This window comes from Clavelina lepadiformis, chromosome 3 (genome assembly GCF_947623445.1).
Source record: "Clavelina lepadiformis chromosome 3, kaClaLepa1.1, whole genome shotgun sequence".
Lineage (NCBI taxonomy): Eukaryota > Metazoa > Chordata > Ascidiacea > Aplousobranchia > Clavelinidae > Clavelina > Clavelina lepadiformis.
In genome coordinates this window covers 21,461,034-21,480,489 of record NC_135242.1, presented here as the reverse complement: position 1 = coordinate 21,480,489, position 19,456 = coordinate 21,461,034, and the positions used below count along the sequence as shown (strand labels likewise).

Sequence of the window (19,456 nt, the reverse complement as noted above, 5' to 3'; positions counted from 1 at the left end):
GAAGTAATGCCTCTTGTGAGTTACTGTCTCCCACACGCGTTTTGAAGTGGTTATCACCGCGAGAAACGACTCGAGTTCAAAACAATGCATATTAATACAAGCGATACAAGTAGGCCTAATATACTACTAAGCCCCGTTGTAATTATAAAGGAAGTTAAATCCTTCACAATCGCGATCAAAATTTGTGCTTATTTAATAATAATTATAATCAACATTCCTCTGAACTAGCCCTTATCAACTGTTAGGTCTTCATCGATCGATTGCTTTTCTAAAGTGCCGCGTTCTTCCCTACTGCGCACATAGCGTGGGTAGAGCGCAGAGCTTTGTTTACGTCGGGGCGAATTAATTTGTGTCGTACAGTGCTTACAGACACGGATCTAAATTGGGGTCAAAGTGCCCTGATCTTAGCTATAGCGATGCTCCTCTTGAACCGTCCGCTAAATGGGAAAAGAACTCTTGAAGATAACGACGTTTTTAAATTGTCCCTTTCTCAAGAGCTCGAGTCAAGTTGAATGGCTCGTCTGTTCGAACGCTTAAATAATTGTAATAACCATCGCTTTGTACCAACTTCTTGAATCTTGGTTCCCGTTTAAGAGCTTCACCTGCACAACTGAGAACTGTTACAGCACATTAATAAGTCGACTTAATGTTATTAATAGCGTCTGTTAAAAAGTGTTGCTATTTTTAACTCAAGAACATAAATTTGCTTAGCTGCTTTAGCTCGTTGTTCTCCGAAGACTATGGCTTTTACAGCCCACAATAATCATACACCGCGACCAGCAAATGAATTATGTTGGTGATTAAGTTGATGATTAAATTTTGCGCGTTAACAAGCATGTTCATAATTGACGCAAACATAAGAGTCATCACACACAACGCTGCAAAGGCAGATATTATTGAAAACCTTTGCATTAACATTTAGATGTTTTATTAATTATTAACATTAGCTATACGAAATCAATGTCGTAGCAAAAAATAATTTGCAGTACCAGTAAAGGCCGCCAAATCCTGCTGATTTAATGATACGAGCTTCATTATTCTTAACACCAAGAGATGTAAGTAACTACTACTAAGCATCGGAGTCCGATATATCAGAAAATGAACCGATTTTTAATCGGGCTGAAACAGAACATCATATAGTGCATTAAACCACTTTAAACTTTATGCTAGCTTGGCTGCACAACTCCACTTAAGCTGATTAACGCCAGGCCATAATATAATTAACCAGAGGAAGAAAACTTGTGAATTTCTAGTGCTGGACTAGTTCATCACCATGCGTGATTGACTTGACTGCGTTAACCTGGTAGTAGTTAACCCAGCTTCATAAACCTATACACAGCCTTTTACGTACTATTTAATGAAAACTGTTCCACTAAGAACACTAAATTACTAAAAAATTACGGCTGACTTTAAAACATTTTGCCCGCCATACTGTAAAGTGTAAACCGAACTGATCACACACAGCTGATTTTCGATTTTAGCGCTTTACCAACAACACAACAAAATGATTGCCTGCGGCCAGGGCTACAGAAACATTAAACATGACAAAAGTTTTACATATTCATTGCAGTCAAAGTCAATGACCCTGTTTCGCATGTATTGTTTGAAAACGACACGTTTTCTATCTCTAAGCATTCCTAGCATGTCCTAATACAGTATTTCATTGCTGATCGTGTATAAGCACACGGTAGGCCTACAATATTTTCCAGCGTTGATACAATTCTTACTTGTCAGTGAAGCAGAAAGACGCTGACGACAAGGCTACACGTTTCAAATATTTATTACGTCACACTCGTAAAGCTATATCGGCAACGTATAATCAACGACTACATATACAAACAAGCAATTATGACGAGTCAATAGTGAATAACGGATTACAGTACGTAAGATTACACGTCGCTGCCCACTCAATACACAGGGAATTACAACCTCTGAACATTTTCCCACTTCGAAATACTTTCTTCCTAGACTGCGAAGAATTTCTATTGCTGTGAACGCGCATTCTTGCAAAAGTAGTTGTTAAACTTTGCGCTTCTTGCACCGCGTAATAGTAAACACTAACGAAGTAGTGGAAGTACGGAAATAGCCTATACAGTAACAATACCTACAATTGCAATTTGCAAGGACTACTTTGACGCTTTATCCACTGTACTCTACAGCTGTACTGTTTATACTGAGCTCGCTTTAATTGAAGAATTCATTATTTATGTAAAAAATATTGCACGTACTGTTAGCAATAGAATAAAAAAGAAAATATAATAACATCAACAAAGAGTTATGTGACGTTGTAAAAACCAACACATATTAGAGTAATCGTTACAAAATATAAAAGAAAATGATTATGTTTATATAAGTATGAAGTAAGGTAAAAGTGATTCAGTTAGGAGAATAGGTATACAAAAAGTTGATTTTAGCCATTTAGGGTTTAATTGAAGTTATATTTAAAATAAATGATAGATTTAGCTTAGGTACATTTAAAACATTTAGGTTAAAACTGTTAAAAAATGCCCAAGTATACGATTATTTCCGGTGATATAGTCACAACTTGTCTGTGCAAAAAATGCCATATCTAGCAAACTAAACCTATGCAATAGCTATTACAACTGTTAAAAACAATCGTTCAAGTACCTTGGGTAGCATGGTTGACCACTCCCACCTAGCACGCTGAGTATCGGCATAGCTATAAAACACTACCAACGCCTAAACTTCAATGGAAAATGTGCTTGCAATTGACTTTGCGAATTGCATTTCGAAAACTAGGAAGTTCCTATATAACAGCTAAACTAATATAACTGCAGCACACAACTTGCAGTAGTTCGTTAATAATTTACAAGTTGCAGTCGATGACGTACTGGACAAGAGAAAACAAAAGGCAAGTGCTTGCACCCAGGACTATTTCGAGAAGGACATTGACGTAAGAAGGCTTTTATAACTTAACGTAATTCATACGTCGAACCTAGATCTAACCTCAATTAAACCCTAAATACAGTACCTAAAACTTGCAGAAACCTTGTTTTCTCTGAAAGTTTGTTAGTTTTATTTTTTCGTTTGTCCGTAAGTTCGTAACCTTGTAAGTTTTCCCTAAACCCCATGGCAATCTTTAGGTTTTCTAGCGTAAAACTCACTCTGAGTCATGCCACATATTTACGTCACAATGCCTGGAAAAAATTTGGCAACTGAAAGAAATTTCGCTTGACAACTGCACAACCCATTCTTGAGAAACATTGATTCCATTACGTACTAATAAACGCGATTTTTGCGTCACAATACAAAGAAGCATTCAAATGCGTAGTTAATCAGTGTGCGTTCTTGCATTAAATTTAGCACTTCAGTTTTGTCTGCACAGTCAGAACTCGAAAGAGGACTTCCATAAATCACTTATATATAAATTGTTTATAGCTAGGCCAGCTTTAGCAGCGTTTAGTTCAAAAGTAGACCAGGAACACCTACTGCGAAGTGAGCACGTAGTACGCCTGCAGCATTGTTTGAACGCAGGTAGGGTAGGGAGAGCAGTAACTGCCACGGTGTAAAGCGCACCAAACTTGCCCAGGAAACTAACTGAAGGTACTTTGCCATCTTCTTTAGGCAAGCCTACTGTATTCGTGTGGAGTTCACTGGGAACCTCTACTGCCCAGAAAGGTTACAGTTTGCTCTTCCAGTAATCACTGATCACGTTGTTTGGTATCGGACTTTAGTTATCAGCATTTAAGAGTTAAGACAGCGGTAGTCATTTGGCTATCAAAAACTAATTTGAGTTACTGGGACTGCATTATGGCTGGATGATTTATTGACAATTAAATTCACACATATATGGTAAAAATGACTCAAAACCCAATTAGACCGCTTGTATCTCGCGGTCCAGCTTTGCCTGTCTACACTTCCACAGAGTTTAATTCTGCTATTATAAATCCTGCACCAATCCAAAGACCATCCCATCAAGCTGGGACATTGAATCACAAAACTGTTCTGTCATCAACTCACACTGCATACGCAAACACATACTTCACACCGATTCGTCCGCAACCTGCAGCGCAAACGAGGCAGCCCTGTTATCAGCCTATTTCCCTGATTCCTTGCACGACGCCAAGTACCGGAGAAAACGTTTCCTTCACGCCTGTAATTCGAAGTCCTCATCAACTAACAAACACATTAGTGAAATCTTGCTCATCGCCGACATTACGAACCGTTGTTGTTCCAAGGTAATTTAGCCTGATCAAAAACTGCAAGTGTGAAATATGAATTACTGATCAAATAAAACGTAAAACGTTTGTGGATACAAAAGCACCACACTTACTGATACTAACTGCTATATCACTACAGAATACCATCAACATCACCCAAGCCCGCGCCAACTTTGATCGAAAGTATGCAAGAGACCATCCAAAGACAACGGGTGTTAATCGGGAAACTAATATCAGTGATTGTTAATGAGAAACTGAAAACTCAGGCAACCCCGCCAACCCGCAGTGAAAAGGAGGCGGCCCTTTACGAAGATGTTGAAAAGCTGTTAAAGTTTACCGATAAACAAAATATACCCAATAAAAAAGGAGACCATGAAAACATCACTGATAACCGGCATCTGAATGGCCCAAAACATTCTCCTGTAAGCGAGCGCAAGAAAAGAACAAGGACCATTACAAATGACAAAAAGGTAAAGCAACAATGGATTTTAGGCTTCAATGCTGCATGCTAACCCGTTTTCCTGACGCAGTTAACACAAATAAACTTGAAAAACTAAGCAATTTTGGGAGACGTGAATGCTTTTAGACTACAGTTAACAATGCGTTGGTGATCAACGTAGGCTATTTATTCACGACAGGTAATGCCGAAAAGGTTGAGGCAAAAATCTCCGAAATTTAGGACTGCCGACTGGGCCAGCACTTCTGGTAGTTCGGTTCATGAAAGCTCGGTAAAAAAGACTCATTTTGTACTTACAAGAATCGCTCGTTCATTGCCTGTTTTATTAGAGGCTGTTAAACGATGTGTTTTCTCATTTATATTCGGTTTATTTTTGTTTCATGAGACACGAAAAATATCTCCTTTACCAAAACTTCAACCTAAGGATGCAACAAAACTTGATTCTAGTTTGACAAGTGAAGAAAGTAAGCAAGGAGTGGATTCTGAAAGCGATTTTTCTGAAATCCGCCAGAGGACGCTTGGGCTCATGAGACCAGACGGAGATAGTTGCTTGTTCAGGTAGAAAGTGTTTACCGGACCCGTTTGGACGTAAATTTTGTTTCTTTTGTTAAATAAACTGACTAAAGTAGTATCTGAATCTAAATTAACGTGTTGAAAATCGAGTCGTAGCAGTTGTTGGGAGTTTTTCTTGCATATTTCATTTCAAGCTTACGCTTGGAGTTTTCACATCAGCTGAAATCACTAGAAAAAACTTTTAAGAAAGCTCAACAGGTCAAAAGTCCAGCGGCAATATGTTCTGGGGATGTCCCTGAGCTGCAACCACGAAGAGGTTGGTGAGCACTTTGTGTGTAACGCTGCCTCAAGTGTTCTGTGATGAGATTTTAACGTGCTACTTATATTTTGGATGTAAGACGCTTCCACAGCAAATATTTCCAGTGACGATAGCGACTGGAAACCCGCTACGTCATCCGGTTGTGACACAAGCTCGGAATCACCAGAATGGCGATCGCCGTATCGGATGAAGGAAAACAGAAAAGTCAGTTTCCTAAAAACTTGCGTTGAACGCAAGTTTCATCAAGAGTAAAACGAAAAGTATTTTGTTGCAAATAGAGAAAGAACTTACCCTGGTGGACGGCTGGACTAAAGCGATTTCGAGGTCGACGTCAGTGCCGGTAAATAAAATTTAAAGATAACTGGTGCGCAATGTTATCCAGAAAATTTAAGAAATTTTTGCGGTTCTATTCTATAGATCCCGCCGTCTTGCCGCTCGCCAAGCTTCGTACCTTGCTATGCATAAGATAGATGAAATATACGATCAAGATGCTACTAGCCCAAGCTCGTGTAAAACATCGGGGCTTGGCCGAAAAAAATGCTCGTTTAATCGGCGAGCTTTGCAACTTATCCGCCGGGCAAGACGTTTGTGGACAGAAATGACTCTGAAAACGAGCGCATTTCACTTCTCGGAGAAAATGATTGAATACAGGTTTTTATATTCTAACAATTAGCCGAGAAAATCGTTTTACTAACTTACTCGCATTTAAAATCAACCTAGTCAACATTTCCATGATATAATAGAAACCGTCAAGACATGTGCTGTGATGAAGTTCCGGAATCTCGAATAGGCACTAACGCTAATGAAAGCAAAGAGCACCACTTCGGAAAGATTGATAATGAAAAAGATGATTATCTGAGAAACAAGGTTACTGTGAAAGCAATTGATCTCATTGAAGTTTCCTTAGTTAATTTCAAAATTTCCTTTGTAGATTTCTGTTAACAAATCCGACCCACTGTACATGATTTCGCGTTTTCTTAACGTGGCTCATCATCAACCCGGTAACGATTCAGAGAAGGGCGTTAAGGATCACGCAATAGAGACGGAATGGTAAATAAGTTGACGTTGGAAATAGATTCACTTTGCTTAATTGAGCAAAGCCAAAATTCCTGTTGATGTTACTACCTTCACTTGATATCTAGCGCTAAGGCAGATCAACCAAATGCAGAAACCAAAGCTGAAGAGTGCAATAAATCCTCTAAGTCAACATCAGACATCTTTAAATCTGGTAGATGTATAATTTTGTTTAATTTTTGATGAATTATTGTGGATTTGTGGATTACTAGATCATAATTTTCCAGCTTGCTTATAGTTTGGTTGAAAGGTTACTGGTTAATGATTGTTGCTTTTGTCGTCTCTTTCAGATGATGGATTGAATTGTTGCCGAAACCAAAACCTTTCATTTATTTCAACTCTTCCTGATCTCATCATTTGTGAGCCGGAGGACATCGGGGAGGTTGTCGTCGTTGAAGGAAGCGAAACATCTTCCAACTACTGCAACGATTCTCTGGAAAAGAAATTGGATGAAACAATCTCTTCCGTGGATAAAGCGTCCGATTCAAGTGAAGATCAACACCATTTAGAAGTTGTAAAACATGCCAATCGTAAGGTTATCGTGGAGACGGAAAGCCTGTCCGGAAGTGAAAACGCGGACCGAAAGTCCGGTGAACCCGGAAGGATCGCTTCGATTCTTATAAGCCAAGTTTGCTCGTTGGTGACACCCAAAGGTGACAGTTCTCCAGTGCAAAAATCGGAGCCTTTAAGCAGGAAGAACATAAAACCAGAATCCTCTGGTATTACGTCAGCGACCGATACAGATTCCTGTCATCAAACTACTTCGGACGCTAACCATTTACATCATGACTTCCGTATTGGAAAGAACGTTAAAACTGGCCCAACTTTTGGAAAACTGAATGATAGCCAGGGTAAACTTGGTGAAAGCATGACGTTATCTGACAGCGATTCTGACGCAACGAACGAAGAAAAGTCTGCACGAGACCACGAAAGAGAACAGGAAAGGAAGAGCATCTTGTATTGTGACATCATGGCAACAAACCTAAGCCGGAAAAAAAACCTCATGAGCAAAATCTCCAAGCAAAATATCGAGAATGACACACCGGTCTTGGAGTGGGGTTTGCACCCGAGAAGAGCGATGTGTAGGGCGAAGGTAGGTTCACGTTGAACCAAAGGTATATTTTGAACTGGAATTTAATGTCCAACTTCAATTCAATTTTTCTTTACATTTCGTGGCAGGCAAAAATTCAAGTACAACTCAGCAACCTCACAAGGGCGGATACGGATAAAGATAATGATGAGGACACGCCACCCTTACCGAACAGAAGAGCTTCACTGAGAAATCAAACTCGGCTCAAAATTGACTGCAAAACAAGTCCTCAGAAGGTTTCGCGTCAAAATAAGGAGACCATGATAAGCTCGGCAGAAAAATTACGAAGTCGAAATGTACGTTTTACGCTTTGGTCATTCGTCACTTTCTGCATCACTTGGCCGCTGAAGTTGGGTTGAATATTTTTCTTTCCAAATGCTTTACAACTCTATGTTGCTTGACTATGAAACTGTTTACCGGCGTTAAAGTTCATCTTTTTAATTTGACCGCTTGACTTGATATAAAAATGCTTGTTGCTTTCAGGAACAAAGGCAAAACAAACCCAACGTCACGCTAACGGACGCTGTAGCGCCCACTAGCGTAACCCAAGCTATTTCCCCAAAACCGGACTCGAGCTCCGGAAAGTCCTCCAGTGACGACGACTTACCTCCCGTTCCGTGGTTGAATGAAGGAAAAAAGGAAGATGTGTTTCCAGAAACAGATATTTAATTTTGGAAAGTCGTGCATGAAAAAAAAACAGAAATTTCTTAGTGGACTTGATCCAAAGAGGAGTGCCATTGTTTTGTGTGTCATGTTCTGCGTGCCGACGTCCTGGTATTGCACATATAACACCGTGGACATAGATCACGTAGTAAACATACTGCGCAAGCACGAATTCAATGAACCGCCAAACATTCTGGTGAAGCACGACGACCGATTTCCGGTTTGGAACTTATCTAATTTTAACACTTTTTGATATAATCCTTTAAGAAATGTTCTTGCAAGCACAAGTTTGCTGTGTATTCACGTTATTTATATAATCTATTTATGTTGTTGGATAAGAGAGCAATAAAACAATGTTACATGACTGATTTTGTCCCAATCCTGCGTTGTCGTTTTTTGTGAAAGGCTGCAAAGAAACGTGAAACGAATCAAAAAATTAACATTTGCAACCCCGAAGCAATTTAATAAACTATTCATACAAAGCATTGCGTTATGTGCAAACGTAATAATGACACACAGTGACGTCACAATGATGAGTAGCACATGTCTATAAATTGGACGATCGAAGCATAATTACAGGTTGCATTGTGACGTCAATACATAATATAAAAAGACAAGCAACATGAGAAATAAGGTTTCAAACTGTACTGTATAGGCCAATACAGAAGCGTTACGTAATAAGAGGAATGAATATTGAAAAACAGACATCCAAACCGACAAAAGGATTTTAACAAGAAAGACATACAGGATCTTTGCTTCGGCGATACTGTAAACAGATTGCTCTACAAATTGACGTCACAAAATGTAACACGACTCATTGCCTAGTCTTAGGCATGTTTTGATATATGGACAAAAAAGCGTATGCAGGCGTTACGTGCAATACATCGATAAGCAGAAAATTGCAACAATATTCAACTCATAAAAAAACAATATGACTTCATCTTAACATAAGTGATATTAACACTCGACCAAATTTAGGACAATGGCTGCTGTTAAAAGAAAGAATTAACTTCATGAATATTTCATCAATTTGAAACTGTGCCGGGTTTTGGTAATAAATATATAAAGATGCTTTTATCTATCTTTTGGACTACAGCAATCACCCATAGAAAGAGATCAACTTAAGTCAACCATTTTAACAAAAGCACCTTCAGCAATTCAAACGGATATTCACTTGCTTAACACAAGGCAGTTGCGTCTTTAAAACATCAACACTCCATCAAGACAACAATTTATGAGAGCAAATACCAGTTTAGAAAACTTCTCAGTCTCATCATAACATTTACGGCAGTTTTAAAACCTTCGCAACCATTTAAACTGCCATAAAAAGGTGACAGTGCTGTATGTTGCTACGTAACAAGGGCTCAGATTGAAAAGATTGATAATTAACTAAATGTCATGTTGAGTTGGCAGAAAAAAAATTGAAACGAAAACGGAGCCTCGCTATTCAAGTGAATCCTCAACACTATCACATACAAGCACGAATTATGGTAATAAGAAGCAGATGCAAAGTTTCCACAATTATTACCAGACGGATGCTGAAAACAAATATTTGGCAATTTCTCTCCACGCATCATTTTAAATGGATAAGATTAACAATAAACAAGGTCATAAAAATAAAAATTAAGCAAAAACACCAGAGGGCATGCTATATCTTCTTTAACGCTGATCCACTGGAGTATGTCTGGTAATAAGTGCAGACATAAAGTATCTACTACCACAAGCAATATCCCAAACCAGTAATAAAAGCATTACAAGTCAACATTGTCTATAAAGTGAAACGACAATATGTTGAAAAATACCCTATGTATATATATTAGAAAACAAAATCTGAATGGGAATATAAATGGTTGCAAAAGCTTCTCTGGAGATATTTTGAAAAGCGCACTAAACTCTATTCAGCTAAGTCCTGGTAATTTGAATGGTTGTTAGGTTTTGATTTTCGTTTCGATCTCCGGACGTTTGGGTTCACGTTTTCTTTTGGTAAAGGTGGAAGCTGCAGATAAATTGAGAAAATTTAGCTCACGCGGCAATACAGCAAAATCATAAAGTGATAGACACAAAACAAATAAATGATAAAACAGATCATGCTGTCTATAGTCTAACACCGTGAATGGCATGAAATGAAGCACAAAACAGTGGTTAAAAATGATTTGTTAAAAGCAGGATTAGACCAGCCAGGAGAAGAAAGGGCAAACTTAAGCCCAACATAAGGTTTAGGAACAAATCTCAAAGCTTGGAGGTTAAATGGATATTAAATTACTGTTGCCACATTTTTATTCTCAATTTCTTAACAAAACACATCACTTAACATACTAGTGCAATGTGCTGTATTGGACAAAGTTATTTCTAGCCGAGCACATTTTTGTATCCTGCAAAATATGATTTTGTGCAACAATCAGCTAAGTTCTGGCAGCAAATAACAACATAAAAGATATATATTTATGCCTCACACAATGGTCCTATCATTCCATATTGAGAACAGACTTGTGCACATCTTGCATTGTTAAACAAGTATTATTGCCAATGACAGGATTTTAGAAGCAAGTTTATTATACAGATATATATCAACAGAGCCAAATTTTGTCTATATTTGCCACATGCATAGTAAGGAACACTGACAACTTCCTACATATATGACTTGGTTTGCATCATGTATATAATTTCATGCTTAATGACTGTTGCTGAACTCAATAGCAGTTATGGTTGCAAATTCAGATGTTTCATTTGACAATCATTTTATACAGATCATGTAAATTTCTATATTACAGATGAATATAATATAACTTAATTGAAAGAAATTACTTCAATTGCACGATTTCTTTATATATTTATATTAGGATGTTTCATTTTTTCACCATTTTGGAATTTAAAAAAGCTTGGGGTCTCCCTAGGCGGTATTTTGGGCACAATGAAAGAATCTAAACTTCTTTTTTATTTATGACGTCATTTTGAGGTTGCACCCCCTTGTTGAAGTTTCAGTGGAGGTGCATTGTTCTTATTTGGCGATATCTTGGTAACCGATTGAGCTAGGGCCATTATTAACGTGTCAAAAGATGCAGAATGGCTGGTTTCCTATAACCACTCAATACATTTTAGTTGCATTTTCGCTCTAGAAAAAAAGTTATTTGAGAAAAACCTAAGTTTTGACATATTTTGTATGCAAATCACAATGTAGTTCCCAACATACAAAATATGTCAAAACTTAGGTTTTTCACAAATAACTTTTTTTCTAGAGCGAAAATGCAATTAAAATGTATTGAGTGGTTATAGGAAACCAGCCATTCTGCATCTTTTGACACCTTGATAATGGCCCTAGCTCAATCGGTTACCAAGATATCGCCAAATTAGAACAATGCACCTCCACTGAAACTTCAACAAGGGGGTGCAACCTCAAAATGACGTCATAAATAAAAAAAAAGTTGAGATTCTTTCATTGTGCCCAAAATACCGCCTAGGGAGACCCCAAGCTTTTTTAAATTCCAAAATGGTGAAAAAATGAAACATCCTAATTTATATGCTATTGTTTGCATCTGATTTTCCAAACCTGTTTTGTTTTGGCTTTCTTGCCTTTCTTTGGCTTTGGCATTGTATAAAATCGGGTTGTAAAATCATCTGGTTGCGGAACTGCTTCTGTTGTCCAGTTACAAGCAAATAAAATTTGAATAACAAAAATCAAAAGAAAATTAAAAATTGCGGAAAGCAGAAAGGAAAAAGGTGATAACCAAGCTTCAAATTAACAAGCCCTGTGAAAATTGAACAAACACAGTAGTTCCCACCAGTATGTCTATGATGACTGAACAGACAACTAACAACAGCATAGCGATGATAATTACAAGCGCTGCTCCAATTATTATTTGATTCATTGTAAAGAAGCCACCTTTAAATATCAAGTTACACAGGTCACATACCTTCAGCAAAGTTACTTCGTCTTGTAATCTGCATATCATCGATGGTATAAGTTGGCGGTTCTGTGGAAAAATAATCTTCTCCGCTGCTACTATCGTTACCTTGGATATAAAAGCAAATTCTTGATAAAATATTAATTGTATATAATGTTTCAACTAGATGCATGAATCAGATTTTAAATGCACTTCGATCGTAAAAGTTGTGAGAAAGTTTTGCAAATCAGTAGGAAAACAAAATGGTACATGTTCATGATTACGATGAATATTTCTGAAATCCATTTCTATTATAAGCAGAATATACATACACGATTTCATTATTGTGTGAAAAGTATGTTACACAGATTTGAGCGCTAATAGTCAGTGGATTCCACAATATAATGGTACCTATATCATCTTGAGCGAAGTCCTGGGTTAAGTTCATCATTGAAAATGCTTTATATTGCATAGTTAGATGTGAAGGACCATCTGTTGGTTCTGTTCGGTTATCCAGGCTCACCATTGGATTTGACGACCTGAGGTGGCGTTCTCTTACAACAGCTGGGTTGGCGATAGCAGCTGCAATGCAAAAGCTTTGATTTCAAAACGCAACAACATCGATAAGGCTGCCTACCATAATTAAAACATGTCATATCTGAAGGATCAATCATTTCCTTGGCAGCACAATCTATGCACATGTAGGCTTTGCAAAACATTAGTCAATACAAGCGCCATTAAAAAGTGGAATTATGCTTGTGCTATTTATACGGTACCTGGCCCTTGGCTGTGAATGGCTGTGTTATCGGGTAAATTTGATAAATCCATAACACTGTAACTTTTTAATCTGTCAGTTACAACTGCTTGACCCTTCACAGCAGCGGACACGACGGCATTCGCAGCCAAATTAATTCCACGGGAACCAACAGTGACCATCGTCTGGTAACCTCGTTCTTTTGCATTCTCCAGGAATAAGTCTATTTCCTAAACAAGCAGAAAAACGTTAACAAGATAACACTAAAACATTTTCAAAATGAAATGCTCACAAATAATGTACCTGCTCTCGTTTTGATAAATTCGGGTGAATAAATTTTCTATAAAGATAACTTGATCCTTTAGTATATGGCAGGACCAACCAAAATACTATTATGATCTTTAGTTCATAATAAAACGGCATCCTGTAGAATTAAATTCAAAGTAATTTACAGCTATGCACGCTGAATATAGCACAAACAAAACAATTCATATAAACCATGTATTGTATCATAGTAAAAGTACATGTTTGTGCAGAATGTTAAAAAAGTATTTCGAGCAATCTTAAAAGTTAATAATAATTAATTAGTGCCAGTAATGTAAGGACAATATTTAATTAATATAAACGTTTTGTTTGAACAAAAATATCAGTGATAATCACATAAAAGAGAACGCATAGAGAAAGCAAATAAAAAACTCAGTGTGGTAACTAAGCACAGCAGAAATCTGTCAATGAGAATTTCCAGTATAACAATACTGTTAGAACAATGACTTTGAGGCCAATCTACACCACTTAACAGCTTGGATATGAATATTTCACTACCAAGTACCACTATATATGCAAATAATCAATATTGTATAAAAAAAACCTATTGCTGGGCTTTAGTGTGTTTTCCAATAAGTTTTAAAAAGTCTGCTGAGTGCTTACCAACGTCTAGTCACTATGGTAGGTTTGTTAAATCAGCAATACTCCCTGGAGACTTATATATGTCATTAACCTGTAATTTTATATGCCCACGCCATTAATTACGTATTATATTTTCTATAAAATAAGTATGGTGCTGTACTGTATTAATATTCGCATTGCTCATAAACATAAAATGGGTATCATTGGTCCTTTGATTTCTGAATCATTATTATGTAATGAGTTGTGGCACAGGTACGATAACATGCATTAATGCACAATAACATCCAATGTATATTGATTGATTGATTGATTGATTGATTAAGTACTTTTCTTTGATCGATATACAATACAGTACACCAAACGCGTAAGTAAGGTGACACGAATGGTACTGGTAGCCTGTTTAAAACGCTGTATAGCATACACATTGATTGTATCATTTGTATGTAAACAGTAAGTGATATTTAAACTTTGTATTTGGTGACTTCATGAAAAGTCAGTTTTCTGAGAATATATTTTAAACAAGGACCAGCGCAATAAACTAGCTTCCACACACCAAAGATCAAAGTATGAAGCATTTTAGTTAATGTAGGTGGAAGCTAACAACTACTTGTAACTAAAAATCGCAAACCCAACTCCTACTTACCAAGACAAAAAGACATCGGTAAATGTTTCAACAGCAGTGAATAAAGCAAAGACAACCCAGTACATTATCCAACGAACCTAAGAAATTTGTGTGTTAATTCACCACAAATTGAGATAGCGATAACCTCAAAAGGTGCTTACACATGCTTACATATTGTCTGGCATTTGCTCCTTTGACTGCTTTGTAGGATGAATATGCTGGATACAAAAGGCCACTGGCAACGCTAGAATATTAAAAATATTTTATAAATCTAAATCTTTACTAACCTTCGCTTCGCCTTGGTAATAAAGAGTAACTGTTTTACCAATAGCATATATGATATCTGAAGATATTTCATCAGCAATAAGATATGTCAAAAACATTTGTTCGTGATAGCAACTTACATTGCAAATCTTGATACTACCGCACCTCCCATTTTTGTCTGAAATAAAATAAGTAAATATAGAAAAATAGCACACTGTAGCATATTCTAAGTTGCGTTTAATTGATAAACTAGTATATATGCAGTAAACAAAGTCAGTCTAAATGAAAATGAGTCATTATTGGTCATATCACAGTTTATGATATACCGGTATATAAAATCGGTTGTCTAGTAAACAGTCAGCACACGGTGTGATGGTGCACGTGCATTAATAGCATGCTTAAGGGAAAACAAATTGATACCTGATTTCAATGCTGTCTTTGTTTCTTTGATGCTACTTATTTAGTGTTGTATCAACTAGAAGTTTAGCCCACATTCACTGCCAGTTCCTAATGTCATGGCTTAGTACTTCTCCAAAGTCAAACACATGAACTGTTCTTTGTGTCTACAATGCTGGGCTTTACGGGGTAGTTTAGTTCATCATTGACAACTATTAAGTATCTCCTGATTCCTATTTTAAGAACACATTACAAGTATATGCTTGATTAGCGGTTTAGCAATAGAACGAAACAGTTTTCAAATTCTTTTAAGTTAATATAAACGTAACTTTTTACTAACACACAACAGAATGGCAAGTTTTGCTTGGCCGTATAGAGCATGGAGAAATTTAAGAAAAGAACTAAAATACAAATCAAAACAAACCACAACTTGTGCCATTAAACAATCAGGTTTGTATCAGTTTCAAATATACAACATAACTATGGGTATATAATGGGTAAAATAGCACAAAACTTCTGATTAACATATATATTGTATACGGTACATAATATATCTATCTATATATATATATGTGAGATTTACTCAGTCTATCTATCTGCGTATAAGTCACAAACCGGAAAGTGTTTTTTAACAGCGGGGGTCCAGAGACGCCAAATTTTCACAGAAGGTGCAACCGATAACCGGAAAGATTATAACGCCCTTCGATCGACCCCCGGAGACTGCGCCAGGTGCAAAAAAACAGCACCGGGACCATTCTCTTGAGCCGCTTTGGAGAGTAAACAAGGAAAAAAGGAAAGAGTACGCTTGTGGATGCGGCATGAAAACTGGCTTGAAATTTGTTGAACTTTTAGCTATTACTCCACGTAGATTGGGTCGATTGCGACAATTACAACATCTCTAACACAGCAAGGCATTCCTCTTTCCAACCATGTAATCGCTTTCCATTTAACTGCGGCAACAACTGAGGAAATCAAACATATACTCTGTCCGGCAATGCAAAACCAGCATGCAAGCATGGTTGCAACCTCACAAATCTCAAATCAAATACTTTTGTGATGTCACAATTCCCAGTCTAACTCAATATGCGACGTATGGCTAGGACTAGGTAGTTGTGAATGTGCGATGTGTAGGCAAATTCAATAACAACAACATACCAACAATATAACGTTAATATGCAGGAGGTAACAAAGACGCTTTGAAACACAGCGGATGAACATACAATGCGCCGTATGTGAAGTAACTGGGGCAGACGAAAACAAATAACAGTCCGAATCTTTTCAGCAAAGGAAAAGTGCCATCCAGCGGATGGCGGATAATCTAATATACAAATACATACAATAAATTACGCAGCTATGTTAATAAATAAAAAGCATCCTTAATAAGATCAGATAGGAAAACTTGCGTTCTGTTAGGAAAAACCTCCATTGTGGCAAACATTAATAGCAACTAAGTAGTTTGCAAATTCTAAACTCTTAAAATCCAGTTTGCAAAGTTTCCTGTCTAGATTGTCATCAATGCGGACAACCAAAGCATGGATTATAGCTTATGTTAGGCTACATCAGAAAACTACAGCAATTCCATATTGTATGTAGGCCTAGCATAGATTTTTTGACCAGTATCAATTGTGAGAATTGAAAATGTGGTGCTAATTATTATTAATCGCTAATTATTAAGTTCCCCATAGTGGATTAGTGAAAAGTGTGACAACTGAATGCACCATATTCATCACCGTGCACGCTGATTTTTTATCTTCATACCGATTTATAATAAATAAACAAAGAATTTATAATTGGGTGCACGCCATCACGCCAAAATTTGCGTTTTTGCGCGCCGTCGGTTCAAGTCGGCGCCTAGTGTATGACTGTATTCTATAAAAGTTATAGGCTGTTTTATCACAAATTCCCTACTGACTTAACAAGATTTGTAATGGTAAAGCTGGTTACGGCCGTTCGTCGCAAGTCACGGCTGGCGGCGCTGGCCTACTGTATTTTTGTATCTTTTTGTTTTTTTATTGTTTATTTTTCGCCAGTAACTGTACGGAGCAAATGTTACAATGCTAACCATTGTAGTTATAGCACAAAAAAACACATGCTCACGAACAGTTAAAAAGTAGGAAAAAGCGGCAAATGTGTTTTAAGCCCTTGGGCTTAAAACATGCAAGATAGCAATAATGCAATTGTGCTATAAGATGGTAGGTTAGCATGGCCAGCAAACCCACAAAATAATTCCTAAGTTTAACTAATTTAACAGAAGAAATATAACACAAACAACAAGACAACTACACTGTTGGAAGATGTAGAGGACATGTTCCCTAACATTAAAAACATGCATATTTATAGCCGAAATAAATATATAAAGTGACATGGTTAGATTAAAATGACAATGAATAGGCTAGGCTATCTAAACATTCTAAAGTGCACAAGAAATGGATGTTTAAAGAAAACCGCACAAAAGAAACTCGGACCGGAATCCCGTTTCTGTGGCCAATGGAGGGCAGATTATTGAGGCCCACCAAGTGCACTAAAAGATAGACGGTGCGAATCATATAAAAAATGTAATAATGTCATTAGGAAATTAAATTACATTGCCTCTACATTCCCTTCAACTACAGTATTTGTGATAATAATTAGTGGATACACCGACTACTGTCTACCGATCTGCCCGCTAGCCTAGCCCAGTTACTACGTCGGCTTGTTACGACTAGGGCCTTCACATCTTGGCCTACACATCATGGCCTACACCCTATATGACTAGGCCTAACAAAGAACGACAGCTGTTAGCCACAAGACACCAAAGTTTTAGTCATAATAACTCATAAGAATTCAAATGCGTTATGATCACAAAGCAGTCTGACCTCTGGAGGCAAGTGTTTCAGGCATTTTAAAACGAATAATTTTAAAAGAAATCGGTTTAAAACACCATTTTTAAACTTTTTAATAAATATTTTGATCAATCCTAGCTTTCCGCCGTGATCCGGGCATTTTAATCAAGTTTAAAAATTAATTATAATTTTTTCTAAATTCAATGTTTTATGTATAGTTTTTTTATTCAGTTATTGCTCTGCCACAAAGTTTGTAGCGGATACTTTTTAACATAAAGCTTGCAGTCTAGCAATTTTTAAACACAGTTTTAGAATCATAACAAGTTGATTTATGCGATTAACAGCAAAAAAGAACTCCTTCTTTCGTGTTGTATTAGATGTTCATTGACTTGTTGAGCTTGAATTGAAATCTGTCACAAATGAATGATTCCAACGTTCTCATATTTTTGTTGTTGCCAAGTTCCTAACGCTGTAACGGCAGAACGTTCTTTGGTGATAGTGTAGTTCTTTGGTGGTACCGGTAGTTAGTAAAATCTGGAGGTCCGGACCTTCCGGAGGTGAAATTGGATATAGAGAAAAATACGTTTTAACTGAGTATGAGCAAGTGAACGAAACCAGATTGAAAAGTTTACTAAGTGCGCAGCAGGAGATCAAAATTAATTGCGCATGTGTCTGTGTTTGTGTATAGGCTTGGCTAGCTTAATGGCTATTGGGGTCTGCTGTACAAGTGCACAACCACAGGATGCCTTTTTTATGCTAGACCCCAGCTACTCCAAATTGTGACGTCATCTGGTTGTGCACTTGTATACTAGCACATACCTGACTATTGTTTCATCTTGTTGCACGGGGTACTTCTCACTAAAAATCAGCAAACTGTAAAACCTGGCGGCTCGCTAAGCTATTTTTTTGTACTTGTTGCCTTCAGTAACGGATTCTGAGTGGTATTTGGGTACCTTCATCGCAACGCCGCTCAAATCCATATAGGTTATTGGAGATTTAATAACCAGTTAATTTTACTATGAAATGCTAAATAAAACGATTTTTTATATTATGCCCTTAATCACGGAAATTTTTTATTGCCAAAATCCATCAGTTTAGCCTATTTTCTAACTGAATTTCAGAAGTAAACAAAGCTTGGTTAGGTTCTAGCTAGGCCTAGCCTAGCCTACATCCAGCAGATCCGGACCTCCGTGTTTTACTGTACACCTTGTTTGGTACGGGTTAAACCTGTAATGTTTTCTAAAAAATCATGTCAGAGTTAAATGACAAATGGCTTCATTGAAATTTAGGTGCCGATAAATTCTTTCAACAATCCTGAATTCGTAACATTTTTCTTGCCATTGACTGGACAGGCTCAATTCATCAATACCTGAAGAGTGGTATTAGCATTGGCACAACAGACTGCAGTAGGACATATACACATTACTAACCAAGAGATTTTTTAGTACAAAACAGTTTGCTCTCCGGCACACCAGTTTGTTAAAATTACCATGCAATTTACAACACTTTATGGT

General features: G+C 37.2%; 2 protein-coding genes across 3 annotated transcripts; one reads left to right on the top strand and one right to left on the bottom strand.

Annotated features, from left to right (window-relative positions):
* Positions 1-3,342: 3,342 nt before the first annotated feature.
* On the top strand, positions 3,343-8,441 carry LOC143448558 (uncharacterized). The gene is made up of 15 exons (XM_076948360.1): positions 3,343-3,495; positions 3,586-4,199; positions 4,321-4,651; positions 4,820-4,909; positions 5,024-5,196; positions 5,346-5,467; positions 5,550-5,674; positions 5,749-5,810; positions 5,888-6,121; positions 6,214-6,337; positions 6,402-6,520; positions 6,613-6,698; positions 6,835-7,637; positions 7,724-7,930; positions 8,118-8,441. Exons 2-15 carry the CDS (start codon positions 3,811-3,813, stop codon positions 8,301-8,303), a joined length of 3,051 nt encoding a protein of 1,016 aa, XP_076804475.1. The 5' UTR covers positions 3,343-3,495; positions 3,586-3,810; the 3' UTR covers positions 8,304-8,441.
* Positions 8,442-8,739: 298 nt separating this feature from the next.
* Positions 8,740-17,878, bottom strand: LOC143448559 (receptor expression-enhancing protein 1-like). 2 transcript variants are annotated; one of them, XM_076948361.1, is made up of 10 exons: positions 15,145-17,878; positions 14,865-14,902; positions 14,632-14,704; positions 14,482-14,558; positions 13,236-13,356; positions 12,955-13,162; positions 12,590-12,760; positions 12,209-12,307; positions 11,845-11,930; positions 8,740-10,293 (listed from the first exon to the last, which is right to left on the bottom strand). In XM_076948361.1, exons 2-10 carry the CDS (start codon positions 14,894-14,896, stop codon positions 10,192-10,194), a joined length of 969 nt encoding a protein of 322 aa, XP_076804476.1. In that variant the 5' UTR covers positions 14,897-14,902; positions 15,145-17,878; the 3' UTR covers positions 8,740-10,191. The 2 variants fall into 2 exon arrangements, with proteins under 2 accessions (XP_076804476.1, XP_076804477.1); XM_076948362.1 differs by lacking the exon at positions 11,845-11,930.
* Positions 17,879-19,456: the final 1,578 nt, after the last annotated feature.

What these genes read in the sequence shown, in the direction of transcription:
- LOC143448559 (XM_076948361.1), bottom strand. Translation starts at nt 14,896, where the DNA reads ATGGGAGGTGCGGTAGTATCAAGATTTGCAAT. An exon ending in GAGCAAATGCCAGACAATAT is followed by an intron (nt 14,559 to 14,631) that starts GTAAGCATGTGT and finishes CAAATTTCTTAG; the next exon opens with GTTCGTTGGATAATGTACTG. An exon ending in ACGAAGTAACTTTGCTGAAG is followed by an intron (nt 11,931 to 12,208) that starts GTATGTGACCTG and finishes ACTGGACAACAG; the next exon opens with AAGCAGTTCCGCAACCAGAT.
- LOC143448558 (XM_076948360.1), top strand. Translation starts at nt 3,811, where the DNA reads ATGGTAAAAATGACTCAAAACCCAATTAGACCGCTTGTATCTCGCGGT. An exon ending in CACGCAATAGAGACGGAATG is followed by an intron (nt 6,521 to 6,612) that starts GTAAATAAGTTG and finishes CTTGATATCTAG; the next exon opens with CGCTAAGGCAGATCAACCAA. An exon ending in ATCAGACATCTTTAAATCTG is followed by an intron (nt 6,699 to 6,834) that starts GTAGATGTATAA and finishes CGTCTCTTTCAG; the next exon opens with ATGATGGATTGAATTGTTGC.